General features: G+C 39.2%; 1 protein-coding gene across 5 annotated transcripts in view; it reads left to right on the top strand.

The window, feature by feature from the left end:
* The window catches only part of LOC145483598 (uncharacterized), a 25017-nt gene extending 7013 nt beyond the window's left edge, over positions 1 to 18004 (top strand). For all 5 annotated transcript variants that reach the window (XM_081462136.1, XM_081462135.1, XM_081462134.1 and 2 more), the window contains 22 exons: positions 75 to 203; positions 594 to 770; positions 1355 to 1442; positions 1631 to 1698; positions 2196 to 2262; positions 2777 to 2885; positions 3291 to 3369; positions 4373 to 4548; positions 5671 to 5749; positions 6520 to 6764; positions 7488 to 7650; positions 8067 to 8123; positions 8582 to 8674; positions 9224 to 9294; positions 9833 to 9992; positions 10615 to 10785; positions 11674 to 11855; positions 12047 to 12230; positions 12998 to 13136; positions 13627 to 13777; positions 14112 to 14184; positions 14842 to 18004. In XM_081462136.1, coding sequence (XP_081318262.1) covers positions 75 to 203; positions 594 to 770; positions 1355 to 1442; positions 1631 to 1698; positions 2196 to 2262; positions 2777 to 2885; positions 3291 to 3369; positions 4373 to 4548; positions 5671 to 5749; positions 6520 to 6764; positions 7488 to 7650; positions 8067 to 8123; positions 8582 to 8674; positions 9224 to 9294; positions 9833 to 9992; positions 10615 to 10785; positions 11674 to 11855; positions 12047 to 12230; positions 12998 to 13136; positions 13627 to 13777; positions 14112 to 14184; positions 14842 to 15156 — 2976 coding nt within the window. In that variant the 3' untranslated portion in view covers positions 15157 to 18004. The remainder of the gene's footprint in view (positions 1 to 74; positions 204 to 593; positions 771 to 1354; positions 1443 to 1630; positions 1699 to 2195; positions 2263 to 2776; positions 2886 to 3290; positions 3370 to 4372; positions 4549 to 5670; positions 5750 to 6519; positions 6765 to 7487; positions 7651 to 8066; positions 8124 to 8581; positions 8675 to 9223; positions 9295 to 9832; positions 9993 to 10614; positions 10786 to 11673; positions 11856 to 12046; positions 12231 to 12997; positions 13137 to 13626; positions 13778 to 14111; positions 14185 to 14841) is intronic.
* Positions 18005 to 19365: the final 1361 nt, after the last annotated feature.

Here is a 19365-nt window from a genome sequence, read left to right as displayed (position 1 = left end):
AGAATATGAAACGATTACATCTAGATCACAAGATGTAGCGATAGCATCTAACTTTAAAGTGGTCTACGTTGTAGGACTTTGACAATGACGGTTGGCCAGAATTGTTAGTGACAGCAGACTACGGTGTTAGCCGATTGTTTTGGAACAATCAAAACGGCACATTTACCGAGTGTACGGAGTCTTGCGGCCTGGGCGCCATGCAGGTACTTGAACGAATTCTTTGTTTCGCTCAGTTACCTCCACTTCGAAATGAGAAATCCCAATAAGTGCATTTGGGATCAACGCAGAACTAAGAAAGAATCTTATAGCTGTTGAACGTACTTGTAACTTGTGAAAATAAGACTTTCCTCGTCTAATTTTGGCATACCTCTGGTCTTTTTTTCCATCCAATTAGTTCGAAACTAGACAGCATTCAGTCCTGCTGTATGAAAAAATAAAAGTAATTTTGTAAAAACTATAACAAGCCATATTCGATTGGGAACATAAAAAGAAAGTACCAAAATGTCCTTAACTGTGTCAACGCTATAGTATAATCAACTCTTGCTTATATACAGTACTTACACCAATCAATGCAATAAACTATTTGTTAACAGAACGCTAAGGGTCATGCGATAGGAGATTGGGACAACGATGGCTTTCTCGACTGGTTTTCTACCGCCATGTATCAGAACCGTAGTGAATGTTCAATGTCTGGTTGTATGTATGTTGACAGCGGAAATGTGCTATATCGTTATCAAGGAGGAAAGCAATTTGAAGAGGCCACAGACAAGGTGATATGTCTTCTCTTTTTTTATTAACACACCACAAAACACTGTTGATATGTGATATGTCTTCATCATTAGTTTCTGCTGTACTGAGCTCCTCTTTTGTTATATTATTGTTATATTAGTTTTGCAACCGTTAAAATTGTAGTTTATTGCATTGTATTGTATATAGGTTTATGTGTATTAATAGAGGATATATTTTCCAAAAAACAAAATTATTCAGATTAACGTAATGAGGAAATAAATCAACATTTGATTTTCAGAACCCATGATTTGTTTTTCGTTATTCTTGCTGTAGGAAATAGCGCGGGACCAATTTTTATCCTCTTATCTTACTTAGCTTTTCTTTTTGAAAGACGTTTGGTACCATCTACTGAGTTCGAAAGGGTTTAAGAAAGTCTTTTCCAAGGTTTATTAGTCACAGTTTCTGGTTACAGTTCGAAAAAACAAACAATTATCGTGCTAGAATTGTTCTTCACAATGCTCTTCCATAGCTCGTGATCATGTAATTACTTCGGTTCGACTCATTACCACACATGTCCCACCATCTGCCATCATTTAACTTGGTGTTGGTGGGTTTTGTGCTCTAGGCTGGTGTGGAGAATGGAGGTATGCCGTGGGGAGCAGCATTAATGGACTTTGATAACAATGGATTTCTGGATTTTATCTCGACAAGTGGTAAGATTGCACATTTGTAAGTGTAATGTGTGGTGCGATTTCAAGTATTGTAAGTTTATTTACAAGCGTATTTTTCAATGAAATGGCATAAGTTCGGCCGGAATTGCTCAGTTCGCGACATTTCAAAATATTTTTTTCACTTTTTACTGAGTCCCTCAACTCTAATGATGATGTATGTGCTTTTTCAGGAAATGACTTCAATAAGATGAACTTATGGCAAAACCTTGGCGCTGGCCAAAACGGAAAAACTCAAGAGGTATGCATAAGTGGTAATTCACATGAGTTTTGATGTCACGGCGGCCATGTTGGTGTTCTCAAACGAGGAAATTTTATCTGAATTATCTCCTTTCGGAAACGAGTTTTTTATTTTTTCGAAAAGCTTTCCTATCATTTGACTTCTTCGGAAACACAATGTATATATCCACCCAGAAAAACGCTCTCAAAAAAAAAATTCCTGAACTGAGGTTTTGTTGAGCAGTTGTGTAATTAACTGATATTAAAAAGTTACAGCCGTGACGTTTTTAATCAAAGTATGTTGTTTTGGTAATGCAGGTTATGATACATACAGTTATAATATTTGCAGCTAAACTGAACTATATTAGGCAGCCAAAGGCTGGTAAGGACCTGCAGGAAGTAGGAGATGATTAGAAAACTGAATAAATGCAAAGAGCTAATAGGCATAAGGCTGGGCACATCCTTCGATAAGGAATATATGCCATGGCTTCTGATTAACGATTCCATACTATTTTTCAGGTGTCTGCTGTCTACGGATTGAACGGTAGAGGGAAAGGACGGGGTCTACTTAAATGGGACTATGATGGTTAGACATTACACAAAGAACACTAGACCTACGCATACATCTCTTTTAAAACAATATTGCTTTGAGTTTCTGATCAGATTGTCATGGCTTTGCAGCAGTAAGGAGAAGCAAGGACTGTATTTGAGCATCTGGAGGCATTTATAGATGTTCGTTTAAGTTTTCTTTTACAACGTTGATTTAAATTGGGCCAAGTGGATACATTTTCCTGTCTTAACTAACATGGCACGATACTAGTCAGTTGTGAGTTACAACTGAACATCAAATCCAGGAGTCAAATAGAACGCCAAAACCGTTGTAAAATTGCTTGATGTATAAGCAATTCATTTCACATGTAATAAGTAAGTAAGGTGGTAACTGGAAGAAGTGCGTGGCATTTGGAAAGAATAAATTTGCAACAATTCAAGCTTAGACCTATCACATCCTCGTGTTATGGAACCATTCCCTCATATAGATTTATTTCACGGCATAGATGAGATGAATTGAAGTTCTTCAAAATTTTCTGTCTTGTCTTCAGATGATGGTGATGAAGATGTCATAGTGTGCAATAACGTCGGAGCTCCATTTTTCTACCAGTATCAACAGAAAGAACCAAACAACTGGATAAGAGTGCGTGCTGTACATCAGTAAGTTATTTCATCACCTTAAGTCGCTCCTTTTAACGGATTAATTTGTTTTAAGGCATTCCAAACTGTAACAGCCAAAGCTTTTTACTCACTCACTCAATCCCGGAATGCCCCGTGGCACATAGGGTCTCAACGAGGTCCCTCCAGATCACTCTGTCGTGGGCTAGTCTTGTGGCTCTCTCCCAACCAATACCAGCACTCCTCATCTCGTCCATTACCGTTTTCCTCCATGTTGTTCTTGGGCGCCCCCTTTTCCTTCGTCCCTCAGGAGTTCATGTCAGTGCGGCTCTTGAATGCGCTGTGAGCTCCATACTTTGCACATGGCCAAGCCATTTACACCTTCTTCGCCGTAAGTCAAAGTTTTTTACCAAGAAAAAAATTGATGTAATTTTCCATTTTTAATAGGTGTGCCAAGAATCAAAATAAATTATGTGACAGCCTTGGTGCCCGTGTGCAAGTTACCATGGCAAATAATCACAAACAGGTATTTTCTCACCTAGTCGTTTTTTTTTCCATCACCCACATGGCGAGTACTGAACCTGATATTTTCTCCCGGTACCGACTGCAAAAACACAAGTACTACACGTTACCCAGCTCTTTTCACCATCTGTGTCCAACTCTTAACTTTTAAATCATAAACTTGGCTACTTCTGGTCATTTAAGAAGGGCTGTCATCTTGAAAGAATTCAGCCGCGTTACAGATAGATAGACATTTGAAGAATTTCAAAGAAAGAGAAGTCACACAATAAATAATTGAGGGCCAGCATGCTTTCAGATCGTCATTATTGCAATTTACTATCATCTTCGTTGTTAGTCCTCGGTACTGTTTTACTAGATTTCATACTCTCTGTGGAGTATTTTTTTACACTTTGCTTTGAACTAAGCACGCTTTTTAACTCCTCAGATACTCCTCAAATCCCGCAAAAGCCAACAATCTTCCGTAGGAAAAAGATGGCGGCTGTACGTTTTACCACAATACCATGCGAGCGTTACGCAGCCAATAAAGTGCAAGGACTGAGCCATATTTTTGCATTATTTGTCCCTGTCAGCATTGTGTATGCTGGGTTTGAAGATTTTGATGAACTTTTCTGCACGTTTTTGTGAACGTTGTTAAAGTTTTCGTGCGCTACGAATTATGGGTAAACGTACCAGTCGCCATCTTTTTTCCTACGGTGGATTAGAATAAGTAAATTGTAGCAACACAAAAAGAAAAAGAAAAAGAAAAACAACAATAACAACAATTAAAAGAACAGGACAGATGAAAACAACGTAGCAACAGAAACAAAAATAAGAATATCCGCTTTCAACAGTTCAGCTTGAAGTGAATCAATTCCTGGGGCTTTTCCGTTTTTCATGTTTTCAATTGCCGAGCGAACCTCTGCTATGCCTGGGGGGCTGAAACAAAAGCAACAGACCTCCGGAAACAACTTAATTACATTTTTGCCAACATATATACTTCCCTCTGACAAAGTTAGCTTTCTTATTAGACACAAGAAATCGGTTCCAGTACTCACTTCTTGGGTCAGAGTTCGCGAGTCGCTCACTTTGGACTGGGGCGAAACAGTGGCCAGGTAACAGTTCATGTCAAGTGGCTGTCTGGTGTCACCGTGACATACTCTGACGTACCTCCTGATACAAGACTGCGTGTCCTTCAGCCCGACATGTAAGTATGGGTAGCCTTATTAAAGTAATTTTTATTGGGAAGGACTGATAACTGCTTAATTTTAAAGTGATAGTTCACTCACTGTTGAGTAACGCCCCACCATCTAATTTCAAATATACAAATTGGCAGTTAGGAAAAATGATTAAGACTAATAATGAATTAACAAGTTAATCCATTGATTAATCAAATAATCTACTGTGAAGGAAACGACAGTCGGGACTTAACCTTTCTTCAGTGACCGATTTCATTTCCCATCATGATTTATTTGCTCCGGTTTGTTGTAACATTTTAGAGCTATTGGAGGTTCCAACAATTGGGATCGCTGACTATGTGCAGCCGGCTCGCACATGCACGACCATATGACTGAGTTATTGAGTTCTTAGTTAGCTTGCCGAGTTACCGTAAATCCTGGAATTAGCGCCCCCCACCTCGAATAAACGCCCCTCCTCGAATAAGCGCCCCCCTCTCCTCCCCCGATCTTGTGGACAAGTAATGAGACAACAAAGGATGTATAGTTTTCGTTGTGTAGTATTAGATTTGTACATTTCTTCAGTTTGTGAACACGTTTTATATGTCGATAAACTGCTTATGTTGTTGTTTATGCGCAGATGATGTATTAAAAAATGATCACGTCGGGTCAGCATTTGGGAAAAATTTAATAAGCGCCCCCCTTCCCCTCGGTTAAGCGCCCCCTCGAATAAGCGCCTCCGTCTTCTACTAATTTTGAAATAAGCGCTCCGGGCGCTAATTCGAGAATTTACGGTACATGCACCGTATTACGCGTATCGAATAACAAAGTCAATATATTGCAAAAGTGCCATTCCCAAGGAAAAGAGCTGGCTTGCAGTCCTAACATTAAGAAAACGAGCAAAATCAGAATAGGCCTGGGAAGGATCCATAAACGATCATAATAGTTTAGAAACGAGATACAAATAGATTGAAAATATGGAACACCGTGATTGTTTATATACCATTTCGTCTCCCATTGTCTACCCCTTCAGTCCCAAACAGGTTGACATTTCATTTAGTTGCTTATTTTCTTTATTTCAATTGCATATAAGCATGACAGTTTCTTGACATTATCTCTAAGGAAACTAACTATGATTTTAAACCTTCTTTCAGAGCGGATTCAGGGAAAACGTTTTCATATTCCACCCTTGACAAGTGCTTTTCTTTATTCGTTACGGAAATTAAAGAACAGGTAAGTCACTAGCTTAATGTGTCATATTAGCAACGAAAGAAACTCTATTAACAAAAGAGAAAATAAAACCTCAGTTACGTACTTTTTAAGCCTGGATCAGTTTTAATCAGCGTTCGAGCAGACAAGCGCAGGATGATTACAAACTGCGTTTTGGAGAAAGAATATAATTATGCTGGCATTTAATATTGCGAGTATTTTATAGCTATTCAATCAGTGTACTTTCTGCATTGTTTAGATTCGAAAGTTTGCCTGGCTTCTGGCTGAAGCTAACGCTCTAGTTCAAGATCATTGGATTGAATGGAAACTTCTCCCAAGCCCTATGTCGGAGCAGTTTTCCCTTGAGAGCCGAAAGTGGATTGGGTTTACATTACCACGCTTTAGTGATTGGTTTGATAAAAGGTCCTTTCACTGTCTCACCCAATCAGAACTAACGGCAAAACTAATCGTGACCCGCTCACACATGTTTTCCCGCGTAGGACGCTGGCTTCACGTAGTTGCTTCGACCTTTGATTGGCTCACCGGCCTGTTTTTGTCTTTTTTTGATTGGCCAGAGTGATCATGTGGTTGTGACTTTACGACACTGATCAACTGAAAACCGCTCTACCACAGAATGCTATTCATAGAAATGTTCGGAACCAAATAGGGTCACTTCGGAAGGAGTTTGCCAACGACCAAAATACCCATACCCATGCATGGGGTAAAAATTGTCGTATATAAAAACGAGAAGAGAAGAAACTGTAACCGTGTAAACAACTGATTTTCCTCTTCAGCCTTCAAACTCAAGAGTAACGATAAATTCTGATGGCAGAACAGTGGATTTGAAAATAAATCTTGGCGTAGAGTACAAGGACCTAAGCAACGAGACCTTTAAGTACGCAGTGAGTGTGATGCCTAGTCCGGGTGGACAACCGCTGAACTCCAGTACCGCGTCTTATGTTGTGTTCACGGAGAGCACTGCTAGTGGTTGTCAGGCTGGAAGGAAAATAGGGTCCACACCAAGTGTAACAGATGGAAGGTATGAAGAAGAGGATAGGATATTTTATTCACTGATGAAGTTAATTTGCGAAAATACCCAGCTCGGATCCCGGATGAAGAGGAGTGTGTAATCCACGAGTGGTTTAGTACTCCCTCATTGAAATCCCTTCTGTATGATAATTTGTAATTTGTAAAGTAGTTTTTGATGGCTTTTTGAATGAGTACTCCTCTTTGCGCAGAAAAAGGTAACTACATAGGGACACTTGTACACTACAGTAGACTTTCTCAAAGTCCTTTGCAATAAGGATTAAGCAAACGTCGAGTTGTGGCAAGTCTAACACTACAGCACGTACAGGTGCCATTAGTTGATTTAAACAGGTAGAAAACGATCAACGAAGACAGACTTCCGCTTGCTTTTCGGTGGCAGAAATCCATTTGCTTTACGTAGACAAACAGCAAAGTCACATTAGCTACCTTAAATTTTTCAAATTTAAGGTGGCTCTCTCTAAGGTCCCTCTCTGTTTCTCTCTATTTTCAAAAATGAGGGTCACCAGACCCTTTTTAAGGTTATTAGCCAATAAAACTATATAAAAATTGTTGTTAACGAGTTAGACTGTTGCTGTGGTAACTTTGAAACATACCATAGGGCATTTCTCTGATACCATTATTAGAGCATGAAAGAAGAAGTGCTGATAAATGCTGGAGACCTTTTTGAGCAACTTTAAATATTCAGGCTTAAAAAACCTTTCTTTTTGTATTATAGACGCTTGGACGGTACCTCGAACAACAAAGATCACGTGTTCTGGGGTGCAATACTCGAAGACGTGGTACGCGATGCCCCTGCCATGTACGCTGATGGCATCGTTATGCCTGCTGGCGCCAACAGGCCCTCTCCGAGGAAAATCAGCAACGAGCTATTTCAGCAGGTAAGGGACAAGTATACAGGGTTAGAAAAGATACAATTAGCCTCTCTGGTTTTGCTAATCAAACTAGTATTAAGTGGTCTCTTTGGGGAAATCGGTAGGAGATCCCTTGATACAGGATGCATGAAGGTATACACACCAAACTCCGGGGCAACTAGCTCGCAGAAACGTTCATTCAAGAGAACCATGACGTATACATGTAAATCACTTATCGTTTGAATAGGGATTTTCTTATGACATAGAACTACGACATTCGTTTCGCTCACTTTGTAATTAATTTTCCTCAGGCTGAAATTGAATCAACTACTATGCCACCCGTAAAATAAAATTCTGCCGCTTGTCTGATCGATTTAAAAGTTTTGCTTAAAGAAATTCAAGGTTGAGAAGCTAATGGCGATGTTTTCTATATTTCATTGCAGACTGAACCCAAGATTAGCCTTCGCAGACTCAGTGATCTTCATATGACTTATGGGCAGGTAGTAAGCCCATTAAAGGCATTCTTTAGTTGGTTTTTGTCAATGTTAGGATTTCCGGTTATAAAATTCTTTTGGGTGTGAAGGTTAAAAAAAGATGTTTTGGTTCATAGATTCTCTCTCTAGGAGTCCCTGCCTCAATGTTAGAATTGTTGGGTATAAAATTCTTTTGGGTGTGAAGGGTTAGAAAATGTTTTGATGTTTTGGTTCAAAGATTCTCTGTTTAGTACTCCCCGCCTTGCCGCAGTAGCGGTATCAGCAGTCTGAAGGGAGGAGGATTAATAAGCATTCATTGGTTCTTTTCAATTCTATAACATGACAACGACGTTACTGATGTGTGACATTGCAATGTTTATAACGCAATAGCAACATACTATGGAAGACCCATGTAACAATATGGTTGCAACATGTTACAATACGACAACCGCACGGTCACATTTTGTTTTCTTTATTCTTTGCAGTTCCTGGCTCATGACACAGATAAATCACCGGAGCTGTCAAGTCGTGATTTTGATGTCAAGAGTGACGTAATGCTGCCCATTCCAGTTCCAAAGGTCAGTTCTGGGAGCATTCAATATATAATGGAACTAAATTCCTTATAGCACGTTCAACTGAATTCTTACTGGACGAGAAAAATGCTATGATATTAATCCCAAGTTCTACTCCGTTTTCAAGAAAAGCTCGTCCAATGTCGAGAATCTTCAAAAAATCATTCGAATTGCACTCCTATTTGTTCGATACATAATTATATTCACTTTAATATTCAACTCTGTGTTTTATGTTGTTTTCTTCAAATATCAAATGTCTTTAAAAAAAGACGTGCTTCCTGGAATCCAGACATTTTGTTAATGTAAATTTAATTAACCTACCTAGAAATTAACATTTTCCCGGATATCTCCTAAGAGTAATTACGTGCTATTTGATTAAACTTCGTGTTCTTGACATTTTTGAAATTTATATTTTACAAACTACAACTCAGAAATATTGGATTTACCGACTTTCTCTTTTGATTGATCAATGATTTGTGAACCTTCTATTACCAGCTATAGTATAAATATCTCATTACTGTGTGCAATCTATGTTTTTATCTTGTCTCGGTTCAGGGCGATATTCACTTTGACAGGCAAAATAAAGGCAATGTTTACCTTCCATTCGTGCGTTCGAACTTCAACAGGTTTGATAACTGTTTGTTTCAATCATATGTAGGCAGCAAATGATATCCTCTATATATGTAGTATCACTCTGTTTAGGAGTGGGCGCCAATGCTCATTGCATGCTGGACTGTACAGGGCTTTGTCACTGCTTTGTTATTGCTGAACGTTAAACATTTCGGTTATGTAATTCATGAGTAGTGTTTGAACTCAAAACAAAAGATTGTGCGCGATCGCAGGCCTTCAAACATAAATTTTGGCAGTGATTTATGTTTCCTCCAGTCAATTTTGCCAGAGTTCACATCTATCAACTTGAAGAAAGGCATCTCAATTTAATATGAGACGCAATTTGAATTATCCAATAAGGCATCCTTCTTTTAAAATAGTAAAATAAAAATTTGGGTATTGGAGTGGTTTTCAGTCGAACGCCGTAAAACCAAACCCAGACCAATTACTTACCAACTAGACTACTCAGCCAATCTCAAACCATAGTAAAACCAAAACAAAAACCACAGTAATTTCCTGACTATCTTAAACTATGTTATTATCTTCCGTGACCAGATGTACGGGCCGCGTTACCAGTACTCCCAGGCAACAGATTAATATACTAACCTCGTACATTGATGGCTCTGTCGTGTATGGCGAAACAGAAGAAAGAAACAAGGCACTGCGAGAATTTAAAGATGGCAAGTTGAAAACCGGACCTGGAGATCTGCTACCGGTAAGTCGCCGTGAAGTAAAAGCTCCTTAAAAATGCTGTTTAAACCAGGACTCATATCAGTAAAGGGACGGTTGCTCACTCGTGATCTCTTTCTCTACTGAAGAAAGTTAAAAGAAATTTAACTTGCAGTCGAACTTTGGCAAACATTTACCAATATAACCATGTCATTTTGGTCACTGGTGAAATCTTAGATACGAAGCAAAAAAGAGTTAGAAAGAAGGAAAAATACGAAAAAAAGCAACAAAACAACAACAACCAAACAAAGCCGAGACAAAAGAAACAAAGCATAAACACCCTAAAACAAAACATAACATATTCTTCTTTCACCAATAGAGTCTTCCTAGCATCTAAGTACCCTTAGGTTTTGTTCTGTTTTAGACAGTTTATTTTGCAGAAAAGTCAACCCCAAATAATTGAACTTTTATCTCTAAACAGTCAATCCGATTTGAAATCTATGGTGATGTTCCCATTGAGTTTCTGACACCTTCCTCTTCATACGTTCACACTTCTTGTTACATATGTTATAAGGTTTTGCTTCTTTAACATTTTAACTTGATATTTATGTGATGAGGTTTCTGATATTCCAAGTAAACGCTCAGTTTATGTTGTGTTTGGTAAATAGGAAAACACAATTTCTGTTTCCAATGACAACCCAGTTGGTCGCGAACCAACTCGACTGTTTGCTGCTGGTGACTCGAGAGCCAATGAACAGCCGGGACTGATTGCACTTCACACCCTCTTTGTGAGAGAACACAACCGACTCTGTGACGAGTATAAAGGAGAAAATCCACAGGTAAATAAGCGATTTTTATGTAAAAATAAACTAAATTTTCATTGAAATTGAAACCCCCTTGTTACAGACACTTGTTTAAACAATTGCTCTTGAATTCCTTTACGACAAAATGGTGAGCTATGAAGACAATCTTTTTTAAAACAAGTTAAAACTAGATTAAATCAAACGAGAACGAAAAACTTTTTTTAGAATTTCATGGTTGCATTTGTGTGGTTTTGGAGGAATTTGGGCTGGGTTTTGTGCACGAGGAGATAAGCCTTCTGAAAGGTCGATGACTAAGTGAGATATTATGTAGATGAGCATGGTTTCAATTATTGGAACTCAGAATCATTCAAGCAGTTTTGTGATACGGAGAGGCCTTCAGTTGCTAGAGGTTCGGAACCGCGAGTTTCGATGTCTAAGTTAAAGTTAGCGACAGCTTCATTTTAGTTAGGATTTTCTAATTTGGAGTTAAACCATTTAGTTCGAATCAGACACTAACAAAGCTAACAACAGCACTTTCTATGATAGGTTATGACCATAACAAACTCGTAAAAGCAGCTCCACGTGGTCGCTTAAGTACAAAGTCACATGATCTATTGAGGGAAAAAACACTGCAAATAATCTCTAACGAAAAGTCCTTTTCATCATTGTCGCCATTTTATTTCTGTGAGGGTCAACCTTTCACTGATTAAGACAGCGATTCTCCGTAATAATTCTTGCACAAGTCAGAACTTGTGCACTGAGAGTTAGTCTTCGTGACTCTCTTCAGTCTCCGATCGACCTCAATAGTCTGCCTACCCTATAGGCAAAAGATTCGCATATTTGCTCTTGCCAAACGCAAGACAAGGACTACTACAACTTGTGAGAAGGCTGTTTAGACTTATGGCTACCTGTTCTATTCCCCAGGCTTCTGACGAGGAGATATTTCAGGCCGTGCGTCGCGTGGTAGCGGCAGAGATCCAGGCCATTACGTTCCGTGAATACTTGCCAGCCACGTTGGGGGGAACTCAACACATTCCTGCTTATCAGGGGTACAATAAGACTATTGACGTCGGTATGAGCAACATGATGTCTACAGCAGCATTCAGGTAACCAGACATCATGAAACATCAAAAAAATTATTTTTTTTGTCCATGTCACATCATGGTTTAACGCCATTTTCTTTGCTTAGATACATAAAAATTATCGTTCGAGATTGAAGCGCCGTAACAAACTTGAATAAGTGGTTGGTAACGACTTTTCAAATATTTTGTTGTATAACGTTCTGTTTCCTTCTTAGATTCGGCCACAGTCAAGTCAACACTCACTTGTGGCGGTTTGAAGAGGATGGTACGATGTCCCATTACGGTCATATCCCTCTTAGAGACGTTTTCTTTTCTCCTGAAAGAGTGGCGAGAGAGGGAGGAATAGATTCCCTCTTTAGAGGAGCAGTGAAACAAGTCGCACAGGAAGTTGACTTAAAGGTTTGGAGCATGATAAACATTCATAATTACCTACTCCATATTTTTTAGTCTGGATCTGTCAGGCTCGTCAGCTGTACGTTTGTTTCAATTCGACACATACATTGCCGCTCTTAGTCCTGACATTTTAGCGTTCTTCTCCAGTTTAACTGACGCAGATTTGAGTATCATTCGATTTCTCTAATCTACAAGAGGCCAGTTTCGACAAATTAACTTAACTCAGGTTAATTTCAAGGTTTAGCTTGATAAATACAAAAAAGATGATTTCTTCGGCATTCCTCGATCTTGATCTGTTGTTTTTTGTTTTGTTCCGCTAAGCATCGCCCGAAACCAAATAAGGTTTTGATATAATAAGAGTAGATTATTAAAATCGATCACGTTAAAATCATTAATCACGTGGTCATCCCAGGTTGATCTCGAAAAAAGTCAGCTTTGTAACGTTTCTGTTTTTTTCCTCTTCATTTTAGTAAACGATTTGAACCTAGAAGTATCAGTAGTTCGTATAGCGTTGTCGGCCAGGGTAGTTCTAAAAAGAACAGCAGTACTTATTGTCTTCATTTTAAAAAGCCCAGAAACTAGGGCTAAGTGGTCCGTTACGTCACGAGTATTTGCAAAGATTAAGTGAGAATGATCAAGAGGTTTTTGGACCTGCCATATTGTTTTACGCACTAAAAGCTTGCGCTACCTATTATCCACTGGCACTCATTTAACTCTTGTAGCTTAGATACGATTTAAAAAAATTGATCGACTTTTCTTTCTTCGTGACTTAGATGGTGGATGCCATGCGGAACGCTCTGTTTCCGTCTGGTCCTAAACTTGGTTCAGATTTAGCCTCCAAGAACATTCAGCGTGGAAGAGATCATGGCTTACCGGATTACAACTCTGCGAGAAAGGCTCTTGGTTTAAGAGGTTGGTGAGCTGACCTATGCACAATGCAGGCTTTGACATCTTTTTATAGCTTTGTGACAGAAGCATTCGTGATATTATCACACAGGTCTCCACGGGCGTCTGATTGAATCCCCTTTTCCCCTAACCATAAGGATGAAGTCTTGCAGTACTTTCCAGGCTGAGTATTGACACAATTTCAGCTGCTCTGTTGGTCACTCTCGGTGTTACGGATATTCGATTGTTTGCATTTGATATTTGGAGTCTTTGTCCTTCACTCGTTCCATCTTTCATTTTTCAGCCTGTTTGTCTACCTTTTCGTTGTCCCGTTCCTTCAATTGACACTTAACTTCGCTTGCCTTGTTTTCTCAACGATGCAGCACATTTGAGCCGTCAAATTATACAGACAGAATTCAGTAACGTTTTTGCCAAATTTTAATAAAAAAAACTGCACATAATGATTTGGCCTTTTTCATGTTAAATGGAAGCCGGTTTTGTTCTTGTTTCCTTGTAGGGCTCAGCAGTTTTTCAGAAATCACCAAAGATTCCAAGACTGCTACAAAGATAGAGGATCTCTACCAAGACATAAACGACATTGACTTATGGGTAGGAGGACTGGCCGAGGACCACGAGAGTGGCAGTGAACTGGGACCGACCTTCAGAGCGTAAGTAATTCTGGATTCAAAGGAAGGCAGATCTTCATACATAACGCTTATGGGGACAGAACTGAATATACTCCAATTTTGACTACATAGCGGTGGACCACAGGTTATCTTGAGACGGTCTAAATGAATATCAATGAATGTCTACTATTTTAGTGTTCTCAAACACAACTGAGCTAAATTACCTGGTAACCATGCTAAATTACCAAGTAATAATTACTTGATTACCCGGTAACCAAGGTCATTTTCCACCGTTAAGAAATAGGACCGGATTAAAGCAATGAGGCGTTCTAAAGATGAATCATAGAGATAACATTAATCCCCCTTTTCTTTGCAGCATCATTATGAAAAATTTCTTGCGAATCAGAGACGGCGACAGATTCTGGTATGAGCGTTATCTGTCCCAAGAGGTAACTATGAAACTTTTCATTCCTTATTTCAAATTTACTACCCACATTCATACTAAATGTTGTTCTACAAAATGCGTTCAAAACAAGACTTTTTTTTCGGGCAGTTTTACAGCTCTTCTTCGGGCACTGTAGTTCTAGCTCAATATGGCAGACTTTGTTGTCTTTTTGCGCCCGTGGTCTGAGTTCTTTGGTTGACCACTGTGCGTCCGCAGTCAATAGATTTTCTTCAGTAGAGTTCATTGCTGTTATATGAGGGATTTTTGGTGTTATGGATCAACTTTGTTCTTGTACTATTCCGACTTTTTTTCTGAATCAAAGGAGCGATTTAGGAGGGGTTTCCATTCCTGACAATAATCGAGCTGTTCGAAAAAATTTAGCATTCTATTCTCTCTGTGTCGTTCTCGTAGTGACGCGATCCCTTCAAGATCTTTGCTCTGTCGTATAAGTATTCCCGAGTGAATTTTATCGAATTTAATTCATGAAGAGGGCTTTGTTTAAAAATTATGGAACTTTAATCCAATATAAAGAAAGAGAGAAAAGGCAGGCCAGAAGCCCTCTTGAAACCTATACAACTCAACAACTACATGTCTTCTCTTAAAAAAATTACTTCAGCAGTAGGTCTGAATTTTTAACCATTGCTTTCGTTTTCATTCACAGGAAATCGACAAGGTCCATTCCCTCACACTCGGCAAGATCATTCGTCTTAACACTGAGTTCAAAAGCGCGCCAGATAACGTGTTTTTCTCCACGGATTACTGTTCAGGCGTGACCGATTTCCAGTGTGTACCGAAGACTGACTCCACGGTAACCGAAGCTAGCACCAGTAACGCCACGAGAAATGCTTTAATAGCAATAAGTGTCATCATGTTCGTGGCCATAGTCATAATTGGAGCTGTTCTGGCTTATCTTCGGTTCCGCACCAAACCAAATAAAACGAAAGTGATTTCCATCAAGGAAGCAGAGCCAAAATAGGATGAAATTGTCCATGAGTTCTTCGTCTTGTACTCTCATGTACGTAGTCACTGTTTTCCTGCTTCCAACTTGTAGTTTTCGTGGTAGACAGCTGTCATCTGTTAAAAGTTTCATATTATCAGCTTTCGCTTTAAGGCTACACTTTTAAGTTAGCATGAAAGAGGTCTTTGCAGAGAATAGAGCAATAAAGACCAAAATTATCTTCTACGTACCTCATCACACATCTATCTGACGTTTGGCGTTAAGCGGATATATATATTTTTGAAATTTACCTTGTCTAAGAGTGCATACCACTGAGGCCCTTCTATATAAAGGTACAGAATTTAGGACCAAATATGGGTCGACAGCTAAGGAGCCAATAAAAGGATACAAGTAAGGGTCCAATGGTGGACACAGTAAAGAGTTCAAAAGAGACGACTAAACTTATAGAAGAGTTTCGAAAGCTATAGAGACCAAAAAAGTATTTACGAATCAATAGAGGTACATTATATAAAGGGCCCAGTAGAGACATCCAATAAAGAATCCGAAAGAGGTACTCAACCAGTAGAGTAGAACAGTAGAAGAACATAATTAAAATGCAAGTACATGTAGTGGTATAAATATTTAGAAATTACAGTAGCTTATGCTTCTTATGATAATTTCTACTTTGAGGACAAAAAAGGTCGATATTTATAGTACAGTGTGATAATCCAAACGGCAATATCGCCCATGACACTCGGGTTAAAATATTTATTGCACACATAATGTATGTAAGTCGGGGTTCAGTAGCGATCAGTAATCAAATGCTCAGGAAGAGTTTGGGATTGGTAACTATCATAACTTATGTGAGGGGTGGAACATTTGACTTTTAAGGGGGGGGGTTTGATAAAAATATCCTTCAACCACATTTGTACCAAAAAAACATTCGTGCACTCCACCACCGCCGAAAAAAAATTTCACACACGTTCGAAAAAGCATTTTACACGGAGAAAAAAAACATGCATAAACACGTCTCGAGGAAAAAAAATTCTGGTGCATGAAAGGGTTAAAATTTCATGCCTGCACCAAATCACTTACCCTCCACCCCTAAAAAACTCACATGGTTCAGCCCTAAGATTGCTTGTTGTTGATGATTTCTGTAAAAGGATTAGATGCACCCAAATAAAAGGAGTGAGCAGTAACAAGTGCCAATAATGTTTTCTCGGCGTTGAAGTTCTGGGACGATTTAATTCTTATTTCATTTCGCTGGTACTTTCTGCGGGATGCTTTTGAAATCAGCTGAAATTAACTGCAAGCACAATGCATTGTTTCGCGCTTGTTAATCGCCATCACCTATATTCAAGGGCACAAACTTTGGCGATCTGCGATACAAACAGCATTTTTATACCCCAACTCTAGTTTACCTGTTTACATCCGGCTATGTAAACTTACATTGGGCAGTTTATCAGTTACTTAAATTAATTCGAGGCCATAAAGTAACATGATATCCTATAATGCAAAGTGCCTAGCTATCCAGTCGAAACGTGGATCATAAAGTCTTTATGTTATTTAAAACCTTGGGTTATAATCTTGAATTATAAATGCCAAAACAAATGCGTTTTTTGACCGTTTTATGACTATTGTGATTCTCTTGAATCTCCTTCGGAGAAATCTTCCAAGTCTTTTACAGTGCATTAAAACCGGCGAGATACGAATTTTAAACAAGAAAAAAAGCAGGGTTTGTAAAGGCAGTTTTTTTTATATTTTTGCAAATTGTCTTTTAGCGCTGCGGAAAAACTGGTCAGAGCTCCAACCAAAGTAAAGTATTTATTACCCGTCTGCCAAATTTTACGGAATTCCACCGAAGGAAACACTAGAAAATTCTCTGTCAGTTTTGGTTTTTGCGCTCATGTTGACGTCGTGAAATATCGCAAAACACTGACGTTTGCCTTTGGGCGCGCGCAGATTACTTGAACATTCGTCCTAACCGCGCGTACGATCGTAAACCTATAGGGAGCCACCTTAAATTGCGACTTTTTCCACCGTTTATTTACTAGAGAAACCACATAAGTTTCGTTAAGCTCCACGAAGTACTGAGCGTCAAAAGAAACAGACGGGTTCATTCAAGACGACGCTGTCCAGCGCACGAACTAGCTGCACGAGCTTTTTTAAGTAGCTTAAAACTTAAAGGCCGCCGCACACTAGCCGATTTTCTGTCGGCCGACCAAAATCTTCACTTGTCGGCTAGTGTGCGGTGAATTCAGACAGGTCTACGACAGGATCGGGGTTTCTCGGGTATCTGACAGTGCTAGATCTCAAAACGTCTTGTCGGGCCTTGTCGGCTAGTGTGCGGTGGACCAAGACAATTTGTCGGGGCTCGCGCGCGCCTCAACCAATTAGGAATATCATGAGAGTCACGGCAGTGGAATAGGCGCCATCTTGATTTTGGATGACCTGACCCGAAGCCTCAACGCGGTTACTCGCGACAAAAAATCGGCTAGTGTGCGGCAAGCTGATGGCCCGACAAATTTTCACCCGATTTGACCCCGACAAAAAATCTGCAGTTCTACGACAAAAAATCGGCTAGTGTGCGGCTGCCTTAAGGTCATTTCCCAGTATTGCATTGCGCATCTCTACAGCGCATAATTTCACGCGTGATTAGGGCGCGTGTATTAAAAAATGGCGGCTTTTTCTTTACAGCTGGACCTGGCCCTAGAGGTAAATCGTCATTTCCTCGCAAACGAATATGGCGACCTATCTTTTTTTCTGTTGTTTTGGATTGAGTAATAGATTTCTCTGTGTAAAATAAATATGGACCATTTCTCAGTGTAGAACAAAAAGCAATCGTCGGAAACGTGAATTTAGCAAGAAATCGTGACTACAACCATGGTGCTATTATTTAGCTCTTATTAACCGAGCAGGATGTCTGTATGGGAGAATCCTGACCGAGGTCGTGAGTACAGACCGAGGTCAAGATTCTCCCATACAGACCCACTTAGCTCGGTTAATAAGATGTTTATTATATGTCAAACAAGAAAACTTTAATTCGTTTAATGTAACCGGTTTGCTGGCATTTTGCTTACAAACGGAGATGACTTTAACTTAAACCTGCCGAAATTTGCTCGTCCCCTTTACTTTTTTTTTTGTCATCAGGCTTTTTGGCACTTCCATAAATGATTGAGCAGAAAATAAAAGAAAGTGGTGAACGTTTTTGTATTTTAGTTTGCTACTTTTTCAACGCAAAATGAAACCGGTCTAGATGCCGGTCTAGATGGGAAAATCTAGACCGTGGTCAATATCGCTTTCAGCCAATCGAATTCGTGAATTCGGTAGTTCCCAGTCCTTGTGAGACACAGCCATATAATGAAAGGATTTACAGGGTATAAACAAGGTACTGTTGCTCCTAAACGAACATGGGGACCCCTCACATTTATTTTAAAATTTTAGTTCCTATAATATAAACAATCAACAGGCAAAGTTTCACAAAAATCTTAGTGCAGGTTCTATTTCAGTGGAATTACCTTAAGGTGGCCGAACAAAGTTTTCGTGCGCGCTCTTGCTAACGCGATTCAGCGCGCGCACAAGGATTGTACGTGCCGTCGATACAGCGATCATTTTATTTGCTCAATGCCCGCTCTATCTGTGCTCTTTTTCTTCATAATTGAACGCAGTGTATTGATAGTTTTAGTCTTTTATCACAAAGGTGTGTTAGAAAAGGCAACGATGCAAAGAACCCACCAATTCTCAGCTTTTTCTTTGTTACCAAAAGAACCCAGTTAAATGCAGCGCATGCGTAATAAGTCAAATATTACGATTGAATGCGGAATAGCCTTCTCGGAGAAACGCCTATTTCTCTAGAACCACTGATTAGAATTTCACGAAATTTGGCACGATAATACTTTAGAAAATAAGTAACTGGGGTATTGAAAAAATTTTGAACTTTAGCAAAGGAAATTCTAGATATTCCAGTGAACCTTCAACAAGGGATGATGATTAAAGATCTCTGTGTGGAATTATTATCAAAATAGTTAACTTGTGAGTTTGGTTACAAGCTTGTTGCATGCAAATTATAACGAAAATGTATTGACTAGATTTTCTACAATTAAACAAAACTGATTTTAAAAGGCGTGTTTATATTTATTCATGTTACCATGGCAACGGCACATACGTTAGCTTAACTATCAAAAAACCAAAGTTTGTGTTGTTAAGTTGCTTGCTACCATTTTCAGCAAGCAAAGGATCGAGGGTTTT

The sequence above is a fragment of the Orbicella franksi genome, chromosome 4 (assembly GCF_964199315.1).
Source record: "Orbicella franksi chromosome 4, jaOrbFran1.1, whole genome shotgun sequence".
NCBI lineage: Eukaryota > Metazoa > Cnidaria > Anthozoa > Scleractinia > Merulinidae > Orbicella > Orbicella franksi.
Note: the sequence above shows the minus strand (reverse complement) of the source record. Positions and strands in the feature narration are given on the sequence as shown.